This window comes from Pundamilia nyererei, unplaced genomic scaffold, assembly GCF_000239375.1.
Source record: "Pundamilia nyererei isolate P.nyererei 1_Seehausen unplaced genomic scaffold, PunNye1.0 scaffold00078, whole genome shotgun sequence".
Taxonomy (NCBI): Eukaryota; Metazoa; Chordata; class Actinopteri; order Cichliformes; family Cichlidae; genus Pundamilia; species Pundamilia nyererei.
The window spans coordinates 1790095-1810372 of record NW_005187479.1 but is presented as its reverse complement, the minus strand read 5'-3'; the positions used below and the strand labels follow the sequence as shown (position 1 = coordinate 1810372).

At 39.5% G+C, this 20278-nt stretch overlaps 1 protein-coding gene across 2 annotated transcripts in view; it reads right to left on the bottom strand.

Annotated features, from left to right (window-relative positions):
• ldlrad3 (low density lipoprotein receptor class A domain containing 3) overlaps positions 1–20278 on the bottom strand; it is an 89421-nt gene that overhangs the window by 16373 nt on the left and 52770 nt on the right. For both annotated transcript variants that reach the window (XM_005737672.1, XM_005737673.1), the window contains exon 4: positions 18475–18609. In XM_005737672.1, the coding sequence (XP_005737729.1) occupies positions 18475–18609 (135 nt within the window). The remainder of the gene's footprint in view (positions 1–18474; positions 18610–20278) is intronic.

Below are 20278 nucleotides of genomic sequence, written 5' to 3'. Positions count from 1 at the left end.
GTCATTGTGTGCTCTGCTTTTGGGAGGCATTTTTGGAGACATGTGGAACTGGAGAAGCATCTAGGTGTTAGGTTTCTTCATATAAATATCTGGTGCAATTAAACCCCCATTAGGACTGTGTCAAACAAGGAAACAAGAAAGAAGTGTGGTAAGAAGAGGCGTGTCCCCAGCTGAACAGGAATCATGCAATAGCATTTATGTGATGTCCCCTAGATTATAATCATTTCTCATAATCATATCCATTATCATTTTTAGGGAACAAAAGCCAACTATGTAAGAAGGCAATATGAGTGTTGTGTGTTTCTAATATCACAGCAATCTTGAACACTCTTGCTTAGCTAGGACAACAACCTGAAAAGCTGTCATCCTTACAAAAATGATCCACAGTAACTAGTGGTGGGAAAAACATTTAACAATATAAACCTACTGTTAAGGTATATACAATAGCTGTCAGAACTGTCACAATATCCTTTTGTAAAAGCCTGCAGTTAAGACTGCTTATTCGACTCTCCAAGGGGAGCTGTCCCCACATCCACACACTGCTGTAATCAAACAAGGGAATGGTTATTGCTACTTGTTTTAAGTTGAGTGAGCATGTGTCTAGTGTAGATGTCAATTTTATTGATCATATAAGTGGCAGTGAAGTCATTAATCATTCAGAGGCTGCCACTCACAGGTTCACCTCCTGAGCTACTCCCAAAGTGCCCTGGTAACTGGCAGGTCTACACCTAAGATCAAAGCAGGTTAAATGGTTGCTCCTGTGCAGCTTATAGTATCCATGGTGAAATAATGACACACAGAGGGGCTCTGTGCACATCTGTATAGATTCTGTGAAGAATCCACCCGATGTCGTTAGCCATTTTTGGGTCCAAACTCTTCGGTTTCCAAACTCAAACAAACACTGTCATTTAGAAGCTGCTCAAATTGTTTCATCTTCAATAAAAATAATCAGTGTGGCTGCTTTTTCCCCCCAGGTGTTACAATAAAGTTTAAAATCATGGCATCCACGAAAAAGATGATTTAGGGTTTAACAGTCTTAGAAGTCAGCAGGAAGCTAGCTCACTAGCTGTCTTCTAAAGATGAAATAACATGTTTTGACTGAGGGATTCTTAAAAAATTAAAATGACAGCTCTGCTATCACTCTGGACATAAATGAAGGCAGAAAACTAAACAGCAGGTTGTAGGGTTGAAGTCGGGCTAGCTGTCATAACATGAGGTGCTACGTGGTGGCTACCTACAGAGCTATAGTTAGCATAATATAAACACATTAGCGGAGCAAGATGAATGCTAACTTGTGAGGGTTCCCGATGAGCAGAGACAAATGCAATCATATCTGAGCGAACAGACACTGAAAATGGACCAAACATTTGTCAAGAGAACATATGCTGGTAGATTGTTTCGATGACTCTATGAAAAATACCTGGCCCTAAGTTTCAAGTACCTTAGCTAGCCTCAAAGTGTTCATTTTCAGAAGTTTTAAATATGTGGTGTCTGACAAACCGCAAGCCAGTGGACTGTAGGTATGTTATAAGGATTTAAAATAAATGTTTTAATTAAAATAAACCAATATATTTAACAATTGAACAGACTTAGAAGTCAGCAGGAAATTAGCCTTGCAAGTTTCCTTCTTGTAAACAAGATAACACCCTTAACGAAAGCAATAGGATGTTGGACACAGAAGCAGCGTTAGTACGTCATCATTTAACAAACACAGAGCCAATGTGTATTTTAAGTATAAGTATTAGAGTATAAGAGACCTGGGAGAAAATAACATTCCCCTTTCTACATATGAAAGGTAATGTATGAAGAGCCTGTGTTATATTTAAACATGAAAAAATGGGACAAAATATTAATATAGTAATATTTTGTCAATCCATCAATTTTCTTCAACACTGATAACACATGTACTCCGATACCATAACGCAGTTATTAAATAAATAATTATTCCTGCTTTTTGTTTTTGATAGCCATTTGTTTTCTTCAATTGCACAGACAATATAGATAATTCAGGTGCTGCAAAATAAATTGCTGTATCGCAATGCCATCATTATTGTGGGCAATGTAACACAACGGTATTATACTATACTGAAGTTACTTTATCATTCCCACCCCTAGTTCTATAGAATACTTCACACAGGCTGAAACAAAGCAAGTTTTATCTAATTTTAAATTCTGCAGCACTCGCAACTGGGAAACAAACAGTGCGCTCAAGAAAACTCTGCTCACTATCCCAAACACTCATATTAATAAGCACAAAGGATTAAAGTTATCTGGCAATCTTTCAACAAAGAACAGTGAAGAAACAAGACTTTTCCTTTGAACTAAATTCCACATGAAAAACTTTACTTTGTTCCAAGTGTCTTTGTTTCTGTTTGCACGCAAAAAAACTACAGGCCATTCAATGTCAAATTCCAGCATGGGGTGAGCCTGCTCAAAATTGTTAAAGATACACACAACGGTCCCAATTTATTCTGCCGGGCTGTGCTACAATAAGTTGGAGCTCAGAGTGAAGATAAGTGTGCAGGGAAGTTTATGAGCTGGGTTCAGATAAAATGGGATAAAACCTGCATTCATAACACACACACACACGACAGATATATAGACATGACAGATATATAGACACGATAACATGGTCTTTTTCAGGCACACATACACAAATCATCATCACCCTGATACACTGCCAGCCCTCCCTTGTGTACACTTCTGTCCTATTCTTCTGCTGCTTAAGAAACAGAACAAAACCCCATGATGCCCATTCTACCATTTAATCCCCTCTCCTTTAACAATAGGTCTGGTCAGGCTAACGGAAGCGTAAAGAGCCCCTGCGTGTTTTATCAAAGTCTAACAACAGAACAACACAGCCCACAAGTGAAGGTCTATGGCTCCTATTCATATCTTTCTCTAGAGTGGAATCACTGGCCTCTGTTTCAGTGATAAGAAATGAAGCATTATGGTCAGTTATGCAGCTCGTGCACATGCACTCTAAATGTGATGGTTAGAGTCGAAGAAGCGTGGAGTGATTGAGGGATACTGCTTAAGGGAAGACCGGTCCCTGTGTGCTTTCTGAGATAAGTGCTTGACCCTTTATGTATGGCAAAGCAAGCTGAAGCAATATGTGAAAAAAGCAAGTCATGCACTGTATGCGGTCTGAACAAATAATGAGGAGCTGTGCTGATGAAAATGCAGGAGGGAAAAAATTCCCAACAGAAATTTGATTTGTCTCACTAGAATATGCGCTAAGTATGTCACCATCTCTGTGTGGTTTTTGCACAGTCCCTATCTATTATTGCATCTTAGTTTTTCTTGCCTCGCTCTCCCTCGCTCCTCTTTTCTTTCCCTGCACACCGATTTGCATGTTTTTGAATATCAAGCAAAAAGCACAGTTGGAAATAGCTGACTGACATCTTCTTTAAGAACAAAGAAGACTGAAAGCAGTGGTCGATCAGTTGTGAAGACACGCTGAACGGTGTTCTGTGTAACCTCCTATGCTGACTAATTACGACACTATGGCTTCATTTAAAAAAGAAAACAGAAAATAAGAAAACAATAATCCACCTCACAGCTCATTAAAATCAATCCTTATAAAATGAATTATGCAGTCCATTATACAGTATATGTAAGCATGCACAAAAGCCCTGTGGCTTATTGGCTAAACTGAAGCAGGAGAACTCAGTGTGAGTTTAACATTTGTAAGTGAAAAGGAGATTTTATTTAACATCGTTTGCTAATTCTTTCCCATGTTTTTGTCCATCTGCTTTGACAAGACTCTTTCTTTTGCTTGCTCATGAAAACACCCATGTGTATTTCATTTGATTCTCTCCCTTAAACATGGCTATGAAGATATCCCTTACACGTTTCCCAGTCCATATCATACAATTCGACTTCAGGTCTTTAGGCCTGCTAATCTTTTATACACCTTATTCTCAGCAAGAGCCTCAAGTGAGTTAGACATCCACATGAACCTACATCAACAACCGCCAGGCAAATATGTTAACACACACACAGGAGCATCATTTCCAACGTTATTGATCCCCATTTGTGCACTCACACATCCACTGGTTTTACCCTGCAATTAATTATTCTGAAATAACACATGTTTGCCCATGATCCCATCTATCAGCACTGGGCTCAGGCATGCACACACTTATTCTACAACATATAAATGACATCTCTCTCCCACATAACCGCAGCTGAGGCAGACCACACATCAAGCTGTCGCGCACTGTGCAACAGAGTCTATGTTATGCGGATCAAATTAATAATGCAGTTTTAAGGTTTGCATCATCCATAGCCTGAGGGAGTCATATGATATGGTTAGGCAGGGTGATCATGAAGCATGCTGTGGATTGCTTGTGTGCTGAGGCACAATTGTGCAGATACAAACATGACTACAGCTGTGTCCCAATTCCTTACTGCATGCTAAAGCTATGTAGTGCTGATGCACTTGTCTGTCTGTCCACTAAAAATAACTTCAAATGTGTACTGGCAGGCATCAATCAGTTTGATACTTTGGAATATTAATGCCACTTCACAAAGCAAATGTGTTTTCCTGAATATTTTGTACTGTACTGTTTTTCACGTTCAACATCTCCCTCAAGCCGTCTCACTAATTTCATTCAGCCTTTTCCAACAATAATTAGTTTAATTTCCATTTTGCATGTGGATTTTGTATTACTTGCATTGCATTAAAGTTTTTAGAGATAAAAAAAGATAAAACAGAACACACAAATGAAATTAAAGCTGGTATATAGGCAGGTGCAGAATTTCTATCATTAAAAACGACTGTGTGTAATGTGAATTAAAAAACAAAACATAACAGCGCTTGCCAAGAGGTAAATTAACAATATATTTGCTTCTGCATGGAAATGAACTCCTGCTAGTTAGAAGAGGTTTGTTTCAAGAGACTTATGAGGGAAAAAAAAACCTTAGAAACAATAGAAATCAAAGAATATCATAGGCCTGAGATATTTCTATGCTAACACTGCTAAAACGTTTCCCAGTAGACTGACAGAGATGGAAGAAACTGCTTTGAGAAACTAGGCTAGCAACTATAAAACATCACTCGAAAGCCATCCCTCAGGAATGCACTCAGTTGGTCTAAACATTGACATCTATTGTGGATAGTATACTAGGAAATTGCCTGCAGCACAGTGCATGGAAAGCAAAGGTGTATAGAAAGAGTTTCATAATTAAAAAAGTAAATAACCACACACTACAGCTCCTTTGAGATCCTCGTTAGAGGCAATAAGAGTTCAACATTTGCACCAGACCAAGTGTGTGGTTTTTCATCATAAACCTTTTAAAGGCAGATATTTTTCACAATGAAACAATCTCATGGTTTGGAGAAGAAGAAATAGTTCTTTGTAATTAAAAGATTTAAGTGAGGCTCCTTTTGGAACAAACACATCATGATGGAAGTGATCTGCAAATTTCTCATAGGGGGCAAAAGTCCAACTCTGGTAAATATTCTGGTAATCCCAGGCATAAGCAGCCACTTGTAGGTTGTGTTATGTTCAGTACTTATCCAGCATGATAGTGTTGTAAAATGCAATACTGCAACACTATAACCTCAATCTACAAACAACTGAAGTGCCTACTTACTTCAAATCCCTATATTCCTAGTGGATCACAGCATTCACAAACACATACAGTACTTACCCATGTACAGAGAGTTACATACACTCCTCGTACACTCACTTCCCCACGTACAAGTTAAAAGTATAGGGACTAACTTGTTACAATAAGTCATCAGTTACTCGTTTACATGCTTGTTTGTTGAGTTCCAAACATGTGCTGCCAGTGATGTTGAGTGAATCTCCACAATCATAACATGGCTGTAGGGTGTTTCTCCCACTTTTTCTTTAACTTTTAAAAATTTCATTCACTGGTCATTATAAATGCAGATAAACAGGATAAATAGCTACTAAAGTCTGTCACACTGAAATATCAGTCGGCAGTAATGTTAAAAAAGCAAAACATGCATTCATCCAGCCATCCTCTTATCCTTATCAGGGTCACAGGGAGGCTGGAGCCTATCCCAAGTACCAAAAAGGCGGGGTACACCCTGGAGAGATCGCCAGTCTGTCGCAGGGCAAACACAGTGAGGCAGACAACCATCCGCACTCACATTCACACATATGTTTAATTTAGATTCACCACACCTACACCACCCACAAAACAGTCAATAGAAACTCTCTCTGTATTGTACTGTTCTGTTTTATAACTGATTATAATTGTCAGTTCTTTTACACTGACAACACTTAAAATATCACCTATAAAACATTTCAGGAAAGTAAATACATCTATCCAGTTGACAAGGCTGAGGTTGATCAGACTGCAGCTTGTGTCCAGATGGCTACTCTGACCCCATGGCTCTCCTCTTCTGACCCATTTCCATTATTGTAATAAGCCATAAATACCTTTAATGTACTCACTCAGAATACACACAGATTTGCATGTATATATCCAGCAGGCACACTTATGCTCACTTTTTTTACACATTGCTTCTATCAAGAATAGCTGCTTAGAAGAATAACCAAAAGTGCAAGACAACAAAACAATCTGTCACTATAATTCACTATATGTGTTGCTCCTTTTCTGTCCCTGTATCCAGGCTCTCTTAAACTCCAGCATAGGATGTTTATGGCTCTGCCCTTTGGGTGGCCTTATGGCAACATAAAACAATGAGAACAACACCAAGAGAAAAAAATGTGTGTGAGAGAGGGTGGAAGACAGAAAAAAAATACGAAGTTGGGTGTTAGGATGATATAAACATAAAAAACACAGCAGGAACCAAGAAGCATTATGATCTCGAGCATTCAATTTAAGCCTTGTGCATGTGAACAAAGTGACCACAGACTGCCAGGGGAGGGGAGAGCAGAGAATAGAGGAGGGGAGAAAGCCTGTGATGAGTGGAGTCAAGACACTGGGCAGGAGGAAGTGAAACTGTAAAAACATGTGATGTGAAAAGAGCGGAGATGGGAGCCAAATGCTCTAGACTTGAAAAAAAGTGGATGGGAGACTAATGTCACATGAGCAGGATGAGTCAGAAAAAGTGGCTAGATAACAATAACAAAAAGAAAATGGTTCAGAATCTCAGTAATTACCATAAATGAGACCAATTTTGCATACAGGGACTAATCCAAGCGCTCTGATTCAAATATGACCCATTTGAAAATGCTATTTTCTCCATTTCTCTCCTTCTCTAACTCTCCTGTCAACATTGAAACGCCATTCTCTTTACCGTTTCAATCCTTTCCTGAGTCTTTTTTTCTACCCCGCTTTGTTTCATTCCCTCCTCACCACTCATGCTCGTCTTCAATCCGCTCACCTGACTTAGTCGTTTCCCTTTCCCCCGTGCCTCTCTCTGTTCTGCTTTTACCTTTACTTCCTGTACCTGTCTCTCAGGTTTCTGTCTGCTGGTCCCCCTTTCTGCAGATATCTTGTTTCCTACTTTCTTTCTAATCTTTTCCAGTCAGTTCCTTTCTTAACACTCCCTGATGTTTTTTCTCTTTCTACTAGCACCCACGGGCCCTTTCCCCATTTACGGTTTCCACTTCCCTCTGCTTCTCTGTCCTTCTGCATGATTCCTTGTCTCTTCATACAATGAATCCAGAGGGTTTTATCTTTTTTCCCCCCCCCAATGGCTTTGCCACTCTCCCAAATCCCTCATCTCCATCAGCTCCCCTCCAACCCTGTATCACTCTCTCCTTCCCTATGCTTTCCTTCTCTCTTCCGCTTCATCGTCTTCACACGTTTTGCTCCCCCCCATGCCATATTCTACCCCCTCGCCTCCCCTCACCATCCTCTCACATTTCTATTTCTCACACTGACATGCAATCCCTCTTTTCTTTCTCTCCAGGGCACTCTTCTTTTCCCTCGTTCCACTTAAGCCCTCGCCCTTTCATTTCGCATTTCCCCAACAAATGCATTCAAGCCAAACACGCATTCGAGCACTTACATCACCACCCAAACACACATCTGCAGCCTATCACACCTTTGTAACTGTTGAGGCCCTGTGTCATTTCAGCAGCGCCTTAAGTCCAACCATATCATGAGACAATGCGCTTTTACAGTGCTGGCAGAAAATGCATTTACAGGAAATAACCCAGCCCATTAATTACAGTGAGAGCTAGCTGGCCCCAATTCGTCACTCAATAATGCCCTGTCTGTGTACTTGTGATAGCTGCAAACCGGATAATGCTGCCACTTAGTAATTAATACTCGATCCGTGGCTGTCTCACTAAACAATAAATAAATGCACATCAGAGAATCATGGTAAGGCATCAGAGTGTTCAGAACCTAAATAATGACTGGAAAATTGACAGCTGCTGGAGGTTTGTCTGCTCCGATTTATAGTTCAGTTCATACTTTATTTAACTTTACCAAGGCTTTTTCAGCCCTATAGATCTGTGAGGATCCCCCAATGATTCACTCCCACAGACTAAACCTGTAATGTTACTCAGAGGCTCTGCTACTTATGGATGAGTGCATTAGACATGCCTAGAGAAATATGGTTGTGCCGGGGAAATTAAATTGAGCTCTAGACACACAACAATCTTGACATTTTTTTTCCAAAATTCATCAAAGTTATATCCAAATGACTGAAATCCTATTCAGTCCGCCTCTTCGCTAAAGTCTTATCCTTTTCTCCATTTTTAATTCAAATGAATGCAGTTCTGAAATGTTAGAACAGCGTTTTTACTCGGCCACAAAGGGATGAACAGAGAAATAAAGTGCAGGGAACATTTCTAAGCAAAATCAAAAACAAGAAGTGATTATATTTTACTTTTAAGTTCTTTCTGCTGCACAGTGAACTTATTAGGGACTTCATTAATAATGTTTAAAGTTTCCCAAAGAAGTAGTGAAATTATCTGCCACCACTTTACAGCTATTGAGGACTTGAGCAAAATGACAAATGAGCATTCACCATTTAGCATTAGTTCAGCTTCAACACCTCTTGGACTTTTTCTTTGATGCCATATTGCCCAAAAAAAAAAAAAGTTTGCAGACTAGGCAGGTATATTTTCTAGGAAAAAAAAGCTAGTGTACTGTGAAAGGTACTGTAAATTACTTAAATGATTCATACGCAGAGATGGAGAGGAAAAGAGCGGGCCTCATTGAAGCACCACATACTTTTCATTGTGCTGTCAGCCAGTCTTTGAGTGTGAGGGGCCATACAGGAAAGGGGCACGTATTTCAAGCCAAGTGTCGCTGAAGCAGGGAAATCTGGCAGTTGAGGCCAGGTTTAACTCACTGTAATGTAAATGTGATGCTCGTTGAAGCATAAATCAGCACGCAAATTAGCTTGTTTTTTGTCCCTTTTGGGTATTTTACATTTTATGGTGTCACTTAAGTATTTTTTCAGTATTCGGTCATTCACCACTATTCCATGTCTTTTGGCCATTGTACATCAGCCATCGATTCGGCTCTACGAGGGACTTAACACTTGTGCCCTTAGCAAAAACCCTGGACTTTCTTTTGACTCATCAAGCCAGGACACTTTTATAGAAGAGTAGCATCCTCACATACACTTAAAATCTATTGGTAAAATAATTCATCTGATATATAATTAGCAACCATTAATTCAAATGTTCAAATATATAAAAAAAATCCAAATTCAAATCAGAAGAAGGCATAGATGGGTTGGATTTTCTCCTTTACTTTCATGCAAACCACATCCAATATAAAAGTAAAGTGGCGCATCCCATGCAGTCAGACAACACATGCACAGACAAGAACAAACTTCGTGTATTAGGACTCCAGTTACAGACTTAGGTCATTTTGATCTCTACCTACTACTTTGTCAAAATCAACTCTCATGCAAAAAGAAAGAAAATAAAATTCATCTCCTGTGTAAGACATCTGAACTAGAAAGTCATCCTCATAAATCACACCAAGATTTATCCATCAATCCCAATGCCAGCTTCTGCACTGCTCAACAGAGGGACAGGAATGCCATTAGCCCTCACATTAAATGTTAATCAGTAGAGTACACTTCTCTGGAAAACAACCAACAGCAATCAAAAGAACAAGCATTCAAAATAGAAGTTTCCAAACTAATGGGTGATGTTACAAAGGCTACTGTAGTTCTATACGTGTCATACACATAGTCTACTTTCCTGACATCTACTTCCTCTATATCAGGCAGTTTATTCCCATTACTGACACTCTACCTCTTTTCCTGTTTGGCTGCATCCTGTTGTGCTCTTTCTCTGCTAATCTGTGCAAATGATTTGGTATGTTACCAATAAGTCCTTGGAAATGCCCTTCACTGGATCACATTAATTCCAAGAAAAAAAACAGCACATGAATATGTATTAATGTTTATATATACTGTCTGATACCATTTTAATTTAATATAAAATAAAATGTCCTAAAAAACACACAGATCCTCGTTGGCTGCCCTGTCTTAGTTTCTTGAATATTCGCAGATTCACTAATGTCAAACTCTGTTTTTTTGTTTTTTTTTTACACTTTTGGTTCATTGTATTGCAAAATTAGATGAAAAAGTACAGCTCCACCAAACACCAACAGTAGAGCTTTTGTTCAGAGTGAAATTCCTCCACTACTCAGTGGTTGCAGGTCATCACTTGACCGGCATCACCATGGTGACAGAATAAGGATTGGTTTAGGAGGGAAAGGTTGCTAATTTACAGCAGCCTGAACAGCGACGCTTGACTGATCCTGATTCAAGGACAGGGATGATTCATACAGACTCTGGTCCCGGGAGTGACCCCCCTGTGCAATGGCAACGAGGCCCTTAAGCAACAGAAGCCTGGAACTGACAGTTAGCCTTGGTGAGAGGGAGAGGGTGGGAATGGATGCCAAAACGATGAAACAAAAGCACATACTTTCAGTTTAAAATAAAATAAAAGCACATACTTTAAAAAGAATGCACACGACTGCATATAAACACAGACTATTTTATTCAGTTCCACAAAACAAAAATCCTACTATTACAACATCCAGACAGACTTAAAAAACAAGGAAACAGGAAGCAACATTGCCTTAGCTGTTGGTGGCAGGATCAAACTAACTGCATCTTGCCAACTGCTTGGCCTTCCTTTCTTGCAGACCAAGAGCTGAGAGTCTCTTAGTATTGCTTTGTGATCACTTTAAGCTACCAAAAGCAAAAACCTGAAACTTTTCCAAAGCTGAAAACCATGGGCGGTGACATGTGCAACCTCTCCTATTTGTGCCTGTCAAGTGTGCGTTGGCTCTGATGAACTGGCACTATTACATTCCACTCCCACACCTCAGTCTACTGCCATTATATTCCCCTACACTATTTCATGCTCCCTCCCACACCTTTCTATCTCCGCCGGCTCTCTGAGCTCTGCTGATGAAGGGCATGACCAGACCAACATCTCAGCGTCATATACGTCTCTACCACAAAAAATGCCCATGGACTAACTTTTCATTTTAATCTATAGCGCCTATATTATTTGGGGCCAAAGTCAAGCAGCAGTCAGTGGGGGGAGGATGTAGCTGTTTGAGAAGCTATTAGCAGACTAAAAGGATATCAATAGTGAATAGAGGCTCAGGGACTTTTAATCACTCTGCCATTCTTTGTTCTTTATATATCAGGCTGACACTATATATTAATGTCTAATTTACAGGCACTGTTATTGGGGAGGCTGGAGTTACTGCTAAGTGTCAGAACACAGTCACTGTATATACAGCCCTATTTGAATTGCTGGTGTTTATTGGCCCAGTAAATGACAAGGCTGTGAAGACAGGTTGTTGAATACACAGTGCTTATGCAAAATAGCAGATGCAGTGCTAGTGGATCTATCTAGAAGTTCTTACACAGCCTTAGGAGGATATAACAAATAGAAAGCTGCAGATTACTCTCTGTGGGAGGGGAGCATCCCTGGAGTTTAAAATGAGGGATTTGACTTCTCAGAGAGCGTGCTCACTATACCAGCTAGAAGGTTAAAACTGCTTATTGTACTGCCGGTGTGGATTGAAAAGGGTTTGTGGACATGTGCCTGTGGTGGCCAAAATGAAGCTTTTTAGCATATTAGGGTTTTAGTTGGACAGGCGTTTTTGGAATACACCAAATTCCTCTGACAAGCACTGAAAACAAGTGATTCTCACTGAGAGGCTTATCGAAATGTACAGAAGAAACTGGCAGATTTAATTAAACACAGTCGAGTTATCTAAAAAAAAGCTGTGATTCAGTTTAATTTTTCCAGATCTTGGATCGTGTTTAATGGGTGGGCTAATTTTCATCAAACCAGTCAGGGTCAGGGGTGATGCTAGCTGCCAATGTTTTGACAGTGTACTCATGTAGCAGATTAATGTTACACGTCAGCTCGGTGCTCAGTGTCTCACTCTGACTGACAGCTCTCTGGGGACCTGCAGCCAATGATTCCTCCTAAGGAGACATTAGTAAAGACCATAATGATGAAAAACATGTATATTAGGACAGTGCAGTTTTCAGGTCCCTGCACAAGCTGCACAGTGTTTTTAATGAGACATATTCAGTTGGCTTATTTATTGCTCGTTTCTACTGGGGTCTGAACATAGCCAAATAAGTATACTATACGACACACAATAAACAAAGGTCTACCCTTGGGTGTAATTCCCTAATTTTAACGATGATGCAAGACACACTTGTGTCAAAAATACTATAAATAGCTACAAATGCAATGCACATGTAACTGGCTCTATCTTGCAAACAATGTCAATGTATTCTATGACGCAATCTGAATGCCAACATATTTAAAGAGTTTCGGTATTCAGACCCGATGTCACCCCTTTTGTTCAAAGAAGGAACTCAATTACTGTTGTGAGGCTTTCAAAGTGTTTGTGCAGTCTTCAAGAGTTTAAAGATTTATTATTTGCCCAATTATTACCCTGATATTAAAACAAATGTAGTCTAGGGGAGAGGCAGCAGAGAGGGCATAAATCTTACTCATGCAAATTTGAAAGCTTATGCTAAACTTAATGCAGGGTTTTAGAGCTTTGCTACTGCATGCTTCACACAGTTTTTTGTGTATGAAAACACAACAGGAAAAAAAACACACAATTCTTTGATGGCTGTGACTCTACAAAGCATGCCTTATCTTCAGAAATGCACAAAGCCAGCTGAGAGGTTTTTGAAGCCCTCAAATCATCCCCTGGCCCTTCTGTTCCTACCTTTACATCATTTCCCCTCCCTGTTTCTCGCTTCTAAACTTAATTAAAAAAGGACAAGATGAATTGTCTTTGAGATGGGGGAGGTGTGAGTTTTAATCATTATCACACTTTTCGACAGTCTCCACGCCATCTGATACTCTGTCTACTTGTGTTAATTAACGTGTAACGACGCTGATGTGAGTGTTTCAACTGCTTTTCTTAAAAACCTCTAAGGGGAATCTCCAGTTTTTAAAACAGGTCAGCTGCAGTGAATGGAGCTGTGCTCATCACTTTTGTTCTGAGTCCTTTAACTTGTCAAGTGCTGCGACCTTCAGAAAGTTTTATGTGTCCTGACAGCATTATTTTTCACATCAAATATGCAGAACAACCAGCTTCTGACACACTGTAGCTCTGTGTGTGTGCTTATCCACTCATGCACATGCTCTTTTGGATATGCAGAGAGGCTCTCTTGTTCTCAGTAAGGGCTCCCCCAACATCTGGACCTGTATGTCCTGTATGCCCTGCAGCAGTGTTTCAATAAAAGTTTGTTTCAGATGCAAACATGCACAAACATTGACTGCACTCTATTCTCTGCTGTAAGAAGAAGGGAGGACTGGGGAGAGCAAAGCGAAGCTCGGCTGTGGAAAACCAGCTTTCAAGTCATTTCTGTTTCCAGAGTTGTACCGGTCGGCCTCAGGGCCCGATGTGATAGATGCTGCTCTCATCCTCTCGAGCTTATCGCTACCCCTCACTCACTTTTATCCAAATCCCTTCCTTTCTCTGCCAAATCGCCTGTCTCTCTTTGCTTACCTCCATCTTCCTGCCCATTGCTATTCATTGCTTCCTGCGACTCCATTTCTGGTTCACTATATTATGTTTATGTGGTGCCCCTTTCAATTTCTTTATCTCCAATATCCATTACAGCGGACCCATCCCACTCCTCCTATCTCACTGTGCGATGATTGCACAAATGCATTTATAGGAATTGTGTATTGTCTGCCACTTTGGCACCTTTCTGCTATTTGAAAAATCAATTACCTATCCAATAAAACATTAAACAGTAAAAGCAGCTCTGTGCTCTGCTCTGTTAGTGCCTAACTGCGCTACATCGTTTAAAATCACTCGGATGAGAACTAAAAACACTGGAGGCATAACAAAGCCGAGAGGATGATGCTGCCTTTGTAGATTTCATTGCCTGACCCCTCCAGGGCAGGATAACCAAATCCTAGCAGGTAAATGCCATCACGAGCTATCCACTGACAGACTTGGGAGGTGATCTCTCACTACACTCATTCACATAGAAGAACCAAGTGTAGAGACACTGAAGCGAGTAATTATGAATAAGGAGAAAGAGTGGTTGAACAGTGGAAGCGAGGAAGAGGATGGAGCGAGGAGGGAGATGGTATGGTCGAGCGGCTGAGAGCTGATATTGCATGCCTTATCAGTCACCTCCAGGTCTTTGCTTATTATAAAGAGAGGCAAAGTCAGAGTCGAATGTAAGGTAAAAGTGAGTGTGTGGGCCAAGCAGTCCTCTTGTTGTGGGGACCTAAATGTGTTGACATAGTCACATTATGGGGTCGGGGCTTCCTTATAGAAACTGAAAGCAAGTCCTTATGACATTTAAATAAATAGATTGACTATCAGACACAAGGTTAGGATTTTGTTAAGCTAAGGTTAGACAAGCAGAAGATTATGATTTAGGGTCGAGGAAATCGGCACGAAATTAATACATTAATACAACAAAATGTTCTCTAAAGGGATGAATTGATTGTGAATGTCTGTGTGCAAATGGAAAAGAGATCCCAAGAGTCAAACCACAGCGATACTTTCACTCCTTCAGAAGTAGTGTGCGAAAAATGGAACTGATCTTCCTTGATCCTTTTCTGGGGTCAAAAGAAGAAGAGCTCACAACTTTTTAGCACTTACACTTTACGTAAGGCTACAGTACACAAGCCTCAAGGAGCAAATATGAGCAAGAGAACATTTAGGTTATTTGCTCTCCATGCACACAAATATTACCATAAAACCTGTGCTGACACGAAGTCTTGAGGGAATACAACAACATACCCAAACAGACTTAGGTTAGAAGTTGGTGCGCAGACACGTTTCTGTGAAATCCAAAAACTTGCAAACTAGATAGCTGAAAATGTAACCTTTTCGGGCGGAGTTTCCTGCGATAAGGAAAGGGTAAAACTTGGCACTCCATCACCTGCAGACAGTTTAGACGTAGATGCATTCTGAGAAACCACTCCGTCAACCATTGCAGCAGTTATAATAGAATTGCTTCTAGGCAGAACACTTTCTCTCTGTAGTTAATGGAGCCAAATAATTGCACTCAGGACCATCAAAATTCCCAGTCATGTGTCACTTGATAGATCTTCACTGAGCCCATATTGATGCAGTTGAACATTTTATGACATAATGTAACAGAGCTGTAAAAGATTAATGCTTTCTAATGCATTTGGAAACAAACAAACAAACAAAAAAATCATCTACCATTAGGTTTTCTGTTTGATCATTGCAACTCTCCATACAGTGTGAAGTAATGCTTTCTGAGGTCTAATGCTTCAGAAGCCAAAACTACAGCCAGCAGGATTCTTCCAGCAAGTAGTGGAGTTGGTATTGTTCACTTGTCAACAAGGAAATGGAGTGCAGTGGACACAGATATCGATCAATATTTCTGCACCACAATACAGTGCTATTCAGCATTCTGCGCCTTTGCATTGAGTTGTGGAGGACGGGCTTGTAATTACAGATAGACTGCCTTTTCGCTCTGTCTCTTTCATAACACAAGCAAGAAGAAATAATAGTAATGCATTCATTAATTCAGCTTCACAAAAGTGGGAAAAAAGTTGACCAACTCCAGCTTATTAATTTTGACTTGAAAATAATAGTTTTTGAAGGAAAATTGGGCAGAATAATTAGCTTCAGCAGCTACTGCTTGTACTTTGTCAGCAGTGGCAGTTGAGGAAAAGCTGGACAAAACTTTTTGACGGCTGCTGTGCGACTGCTGCAGTGCTCCTCCCTGTTTAGTAGACATGTTTTGCCTCTTGAGTTTCAATCAAGTTTCTGCCTGACTCAGTCCTGGTAATAACAGTAGTGTGTAGTGGGCTATAGATGCTGATAGTTTTAACTTTCCACTTTACTTGTTTTTGTTTGTGTTACTTTTGACAGACTTTTGTTCTCAAAGTATAAATCAATATGACAACAGCATCCTGGCAGGACAGTTATATACTGATTTTTTATTTTATTTTTTCTAAAACATGAAAGAACACCTGACAGCAGGTCCACACTGGGTTTCCGGTGGTTATACGTGCATCAGGATTAGACTGCTGGCAGAAATCATAGGCTTGCCAGTGGAAGAACAAGTGAGGTGTTGACAGTAGCTGGCTGTCGTGCCAGGAAAATAAGAATGCCAGATATAAGTGCTACCTGACAGTGAATAAGGCATTCTGTACCAGAAGGCATCATTCTCACTATCAGGGATCATCCTGCTACTACCTGAATTACACTACAAGTCGACACATTGCCATCAAACATTACACTAATGATGCTGTGGTGTGTGTCTCTCTGTTAAATAAAGGCACAGTGAGGGTTTTTTTTTCCAGTGTTGTGGGAATAAAATCACAGCAGCTTATGTCTTCTTTGGCATAAAGCTTAATCCGTCAGTGGTTTTGTTATAAAGCACAGACTGCAGAATATCTCGTAAGTGATGTCTCCAAAACATCAAGTTTTATGACATATTGAGTGACTAAACACTGCAGCTCTGCTATCCAGTTTAACAGCGAATCTACAAGCTTCCACGTGTTTGGAAATCTGCTGCAAAGTTTACTGCCAATATTTCTGATAAGGTAGAAATGTGCTTGGAATTAGTCTTGCATACAGAAAAAATTATTAAGATTAATAATTGCTTTTTTTCATGAAGGACCAGCTTTAATGAGATTAGTATTGGTGGAGTAAGACCGAGAGAGAAAGGCTGAAATAAATTGTCTCACTCTTGTGTTAATGATATTAAGGTTTTCTCCAAAAAAGTCATAGCTTTTACTGAGCTGAACAACTGCAGGAAAGAAACACATGCACAGTTGTAATCATGTGTGCATCCATGCGTTAATGTGATGGAATGTATTCAATGAAACATTGTGTTGAAATTGATACGTGCATGGATGCAGGGGTGTTTCCAAAAGGGGGAAATGGGGTGGCATCAACCCCCCTCGGTATACGATTAACTCCTCCAGTGCACACCCCGAACCAAAGCCAATGGACTACATTTACTCTTTAAAAGCCACAACACCAAAAGATTACACGATTCCTTTAATGTACTTCATGTACTTTATTTAAGTACTTTCATGCTATGCTGCTTTCTGCTTTCACTCCATTATAATGTTGATGCGAATAATATATTTTGTAGTCCACAATACTTATTTTAAAGTTGTAGTTACTTATTATTTTGCAGATTAATTGCAATATTATAGTTCAAGCTCCCATGCAATATAAAGGTTATTAAATCTTCAACAGCTTCAACATTAAAGAGATAAACACATCAATAAATCAGTAATTATTATCCAACAAGTGTTACTGCACATAATGAGGTACATTTACTTTAGATACTTCGATATATTCTGAATATACAACTTTGTGAACTATTAAGCTGCTTAAATAGGATTATTTTTTAATTAAGCAGAAAGCCTAAATACTGTTTTTCCACTTTGCAATAATTATCTGACGCAAGATTAAGTTTAAATTCTTGTGCAGCTCCACTTTCCATATAACAAATCTGCAACAGGACACAGGGTTTTTATCTTTCATCACTCTAAAAGGTTATTATAAATAGCATGCAATTAGTCTGGGTAATTATGGTATGGGTAAAATTGATTGGTATTTGTTTGCTGCTATCATTTGATTTTTGACATTCCTATTATTTGATTCATGTGCAGTTCATAAGATAATTAAATAAACCTGGTGCTTGCATATCTTAGATGCAGTTCACACGTTTGCACATTATGCTCCAAAAATGCATCCGTAATGAACATGAAACATATACATATATATTATAGATGAGTTTAGAACGTGCGTAAATATTATATGTAGCACTGTGTATACATCATACATCTGTATGGAATCTATAACTGTTTGCTATTCTTACATGTTTCTAATTTCACAATTTTTTGCTGAAGCTGTTTCATTTTCATGTGCTTATAGAAACAAATCATGCTTTATTGTATTTTACCAGGAAAGGTGTGTGTTGAAGCTGCATAACCAGATAATCCTGTGTGTATGTTAGATTCTCAATGCCTCAGTAGATGTTCCATTTAGTAAAAAATTTTATTAAATAATAAAAAAACCCATTACCTGCTGTAGTCAAGCAAATCTCCTCGTCACTGTTGTCCTGACAGTTGTCCTGTCCATTACACAAGAAGCTGCGGTCCACACAACGGCCATTTCGACACTTAAAGCGAGCCTCCGAGCACACCAAGGGGTTCTCCGCTGTGGTCGAATCAGAGCAGAGGTAAAGGGTCAGCTGTTAGCTCAAACACATTTACAGGGGAAAGTTTTCAGCTCAGATTGATCTGCTGTATCTGACAATTTGTTTAAAGTCGGGTAAATATTATATGGTGGCATTTTAGCAGAAGATATGAAACATTTAAGAACTATCGGCAAGTTTGTCTGGAGTTTGATAAAAATGTAAAATCAGTCATTTAAAAGAGAGGACAAAACCTTTTTAAAACATTCAAAGTCCTGCAGAGAACTACCACTCCTTTTTCAGTACGTTCTGGTTTTTGTCTTTGTTCAAGCCTCTGCAAAATGAGGCATAATTATCTTGTGAGAAGATCCAGACAATTACACAGTTGTGACGCAGTATGTGCTGGGAGCATAGAGCAAAGCCCCATTTAAATGGCTAGATTAGATTTGTGAGCATGGGGCCCTGCAGGCTAGAAACACTGCCTCTGACAATGGTGAGTGATTGGCTCGAATAACATTCCCCACTGGGAAAGCGGCAAAGGGGTCATGTGAAAGCCAATTATACTCTAAATACAAAAATCTTGTACACCTTGTACACCTACTACAACAACACTAGGGTAAAACATGGACAACAATATTTACATCGTTAAACAAATGTAAAAAAGTAAAGATAAAATGATGCATAACCATGGAGTTCTAAGCAATGCATAAAAATTATATTGTCAACACTATAATATGCAGATGTGCAAAATTCAGTTTTTAAAAATAATTATTAATAACTCTGCAGAACTTGGACTCTTTATAGAATAACTTTTCCCCTCTCAAAGTAGTGATGTAACTAAAAGTCTAGCAGGGATAGCTGTGCCAGATGTGTCCACTGAAGCTGATTGTGCCCACCATGTGCCACAGCATACTTCAGAAGACTCACAAAAATGGATCGCCACTCTTCTCCACTAAAAATACATGGGTTCACAGCTTTGATGGAAGTTTCACAGAGCAGATCACTCCAGACAGTAAAGTCAGCTTGGTATTTCATAACCCTGCTTTACCATAGTAGAGACACACCAAAGACAGCTTTAAGGCACATAGGTTGTGCGAATATGACAGACTTCAAAAACCCAGAAATGTGTTAAAAATGATCAGAAAGAATCAAACTTTTGACAACATAAATTTGTGGGAGTTTGTTCTGCTGAGAATAAAGTGCAACTTCCACAGGACGTATCAGGAATCTCCCGCAAACCACTTTAAACTCAATAAGGCACCTGTACAGGTGGGGTTAATCCTGGAAATGCAGTGCAACTTTCTACCAGTTCCTGTGCAGCTCATCCAGCTCCAGCACCCTTTCTCAAGAACATTTTTTCGCCAGAAAAGCCTATTTTGAAGTGAGAAGATGATTATAGCTTGTTTTATGACTGCAGGAGACACATACTGTCAGGAACTTTAGGGGGGGAAAAAGTGAAGTGAGATCTTGCAAAGTTACATAACTGAAAGTCTGAATAAACCGTGGGCTGGTACAGCAGTCAAGGTTTTAAAAACCTGTCAAGTGCTTGTAAAAAGTTGGACAGAGCAGACAAAAAGCACAGCTTCTGAAATGCTGCGTGGTTTGTTGAAGCCACATGGTGGAAACCTGTCTATAAAAACAGCTACATCAAGATGTGGAACTTAGTCAGAGAAGAATATAACCGACAGGATA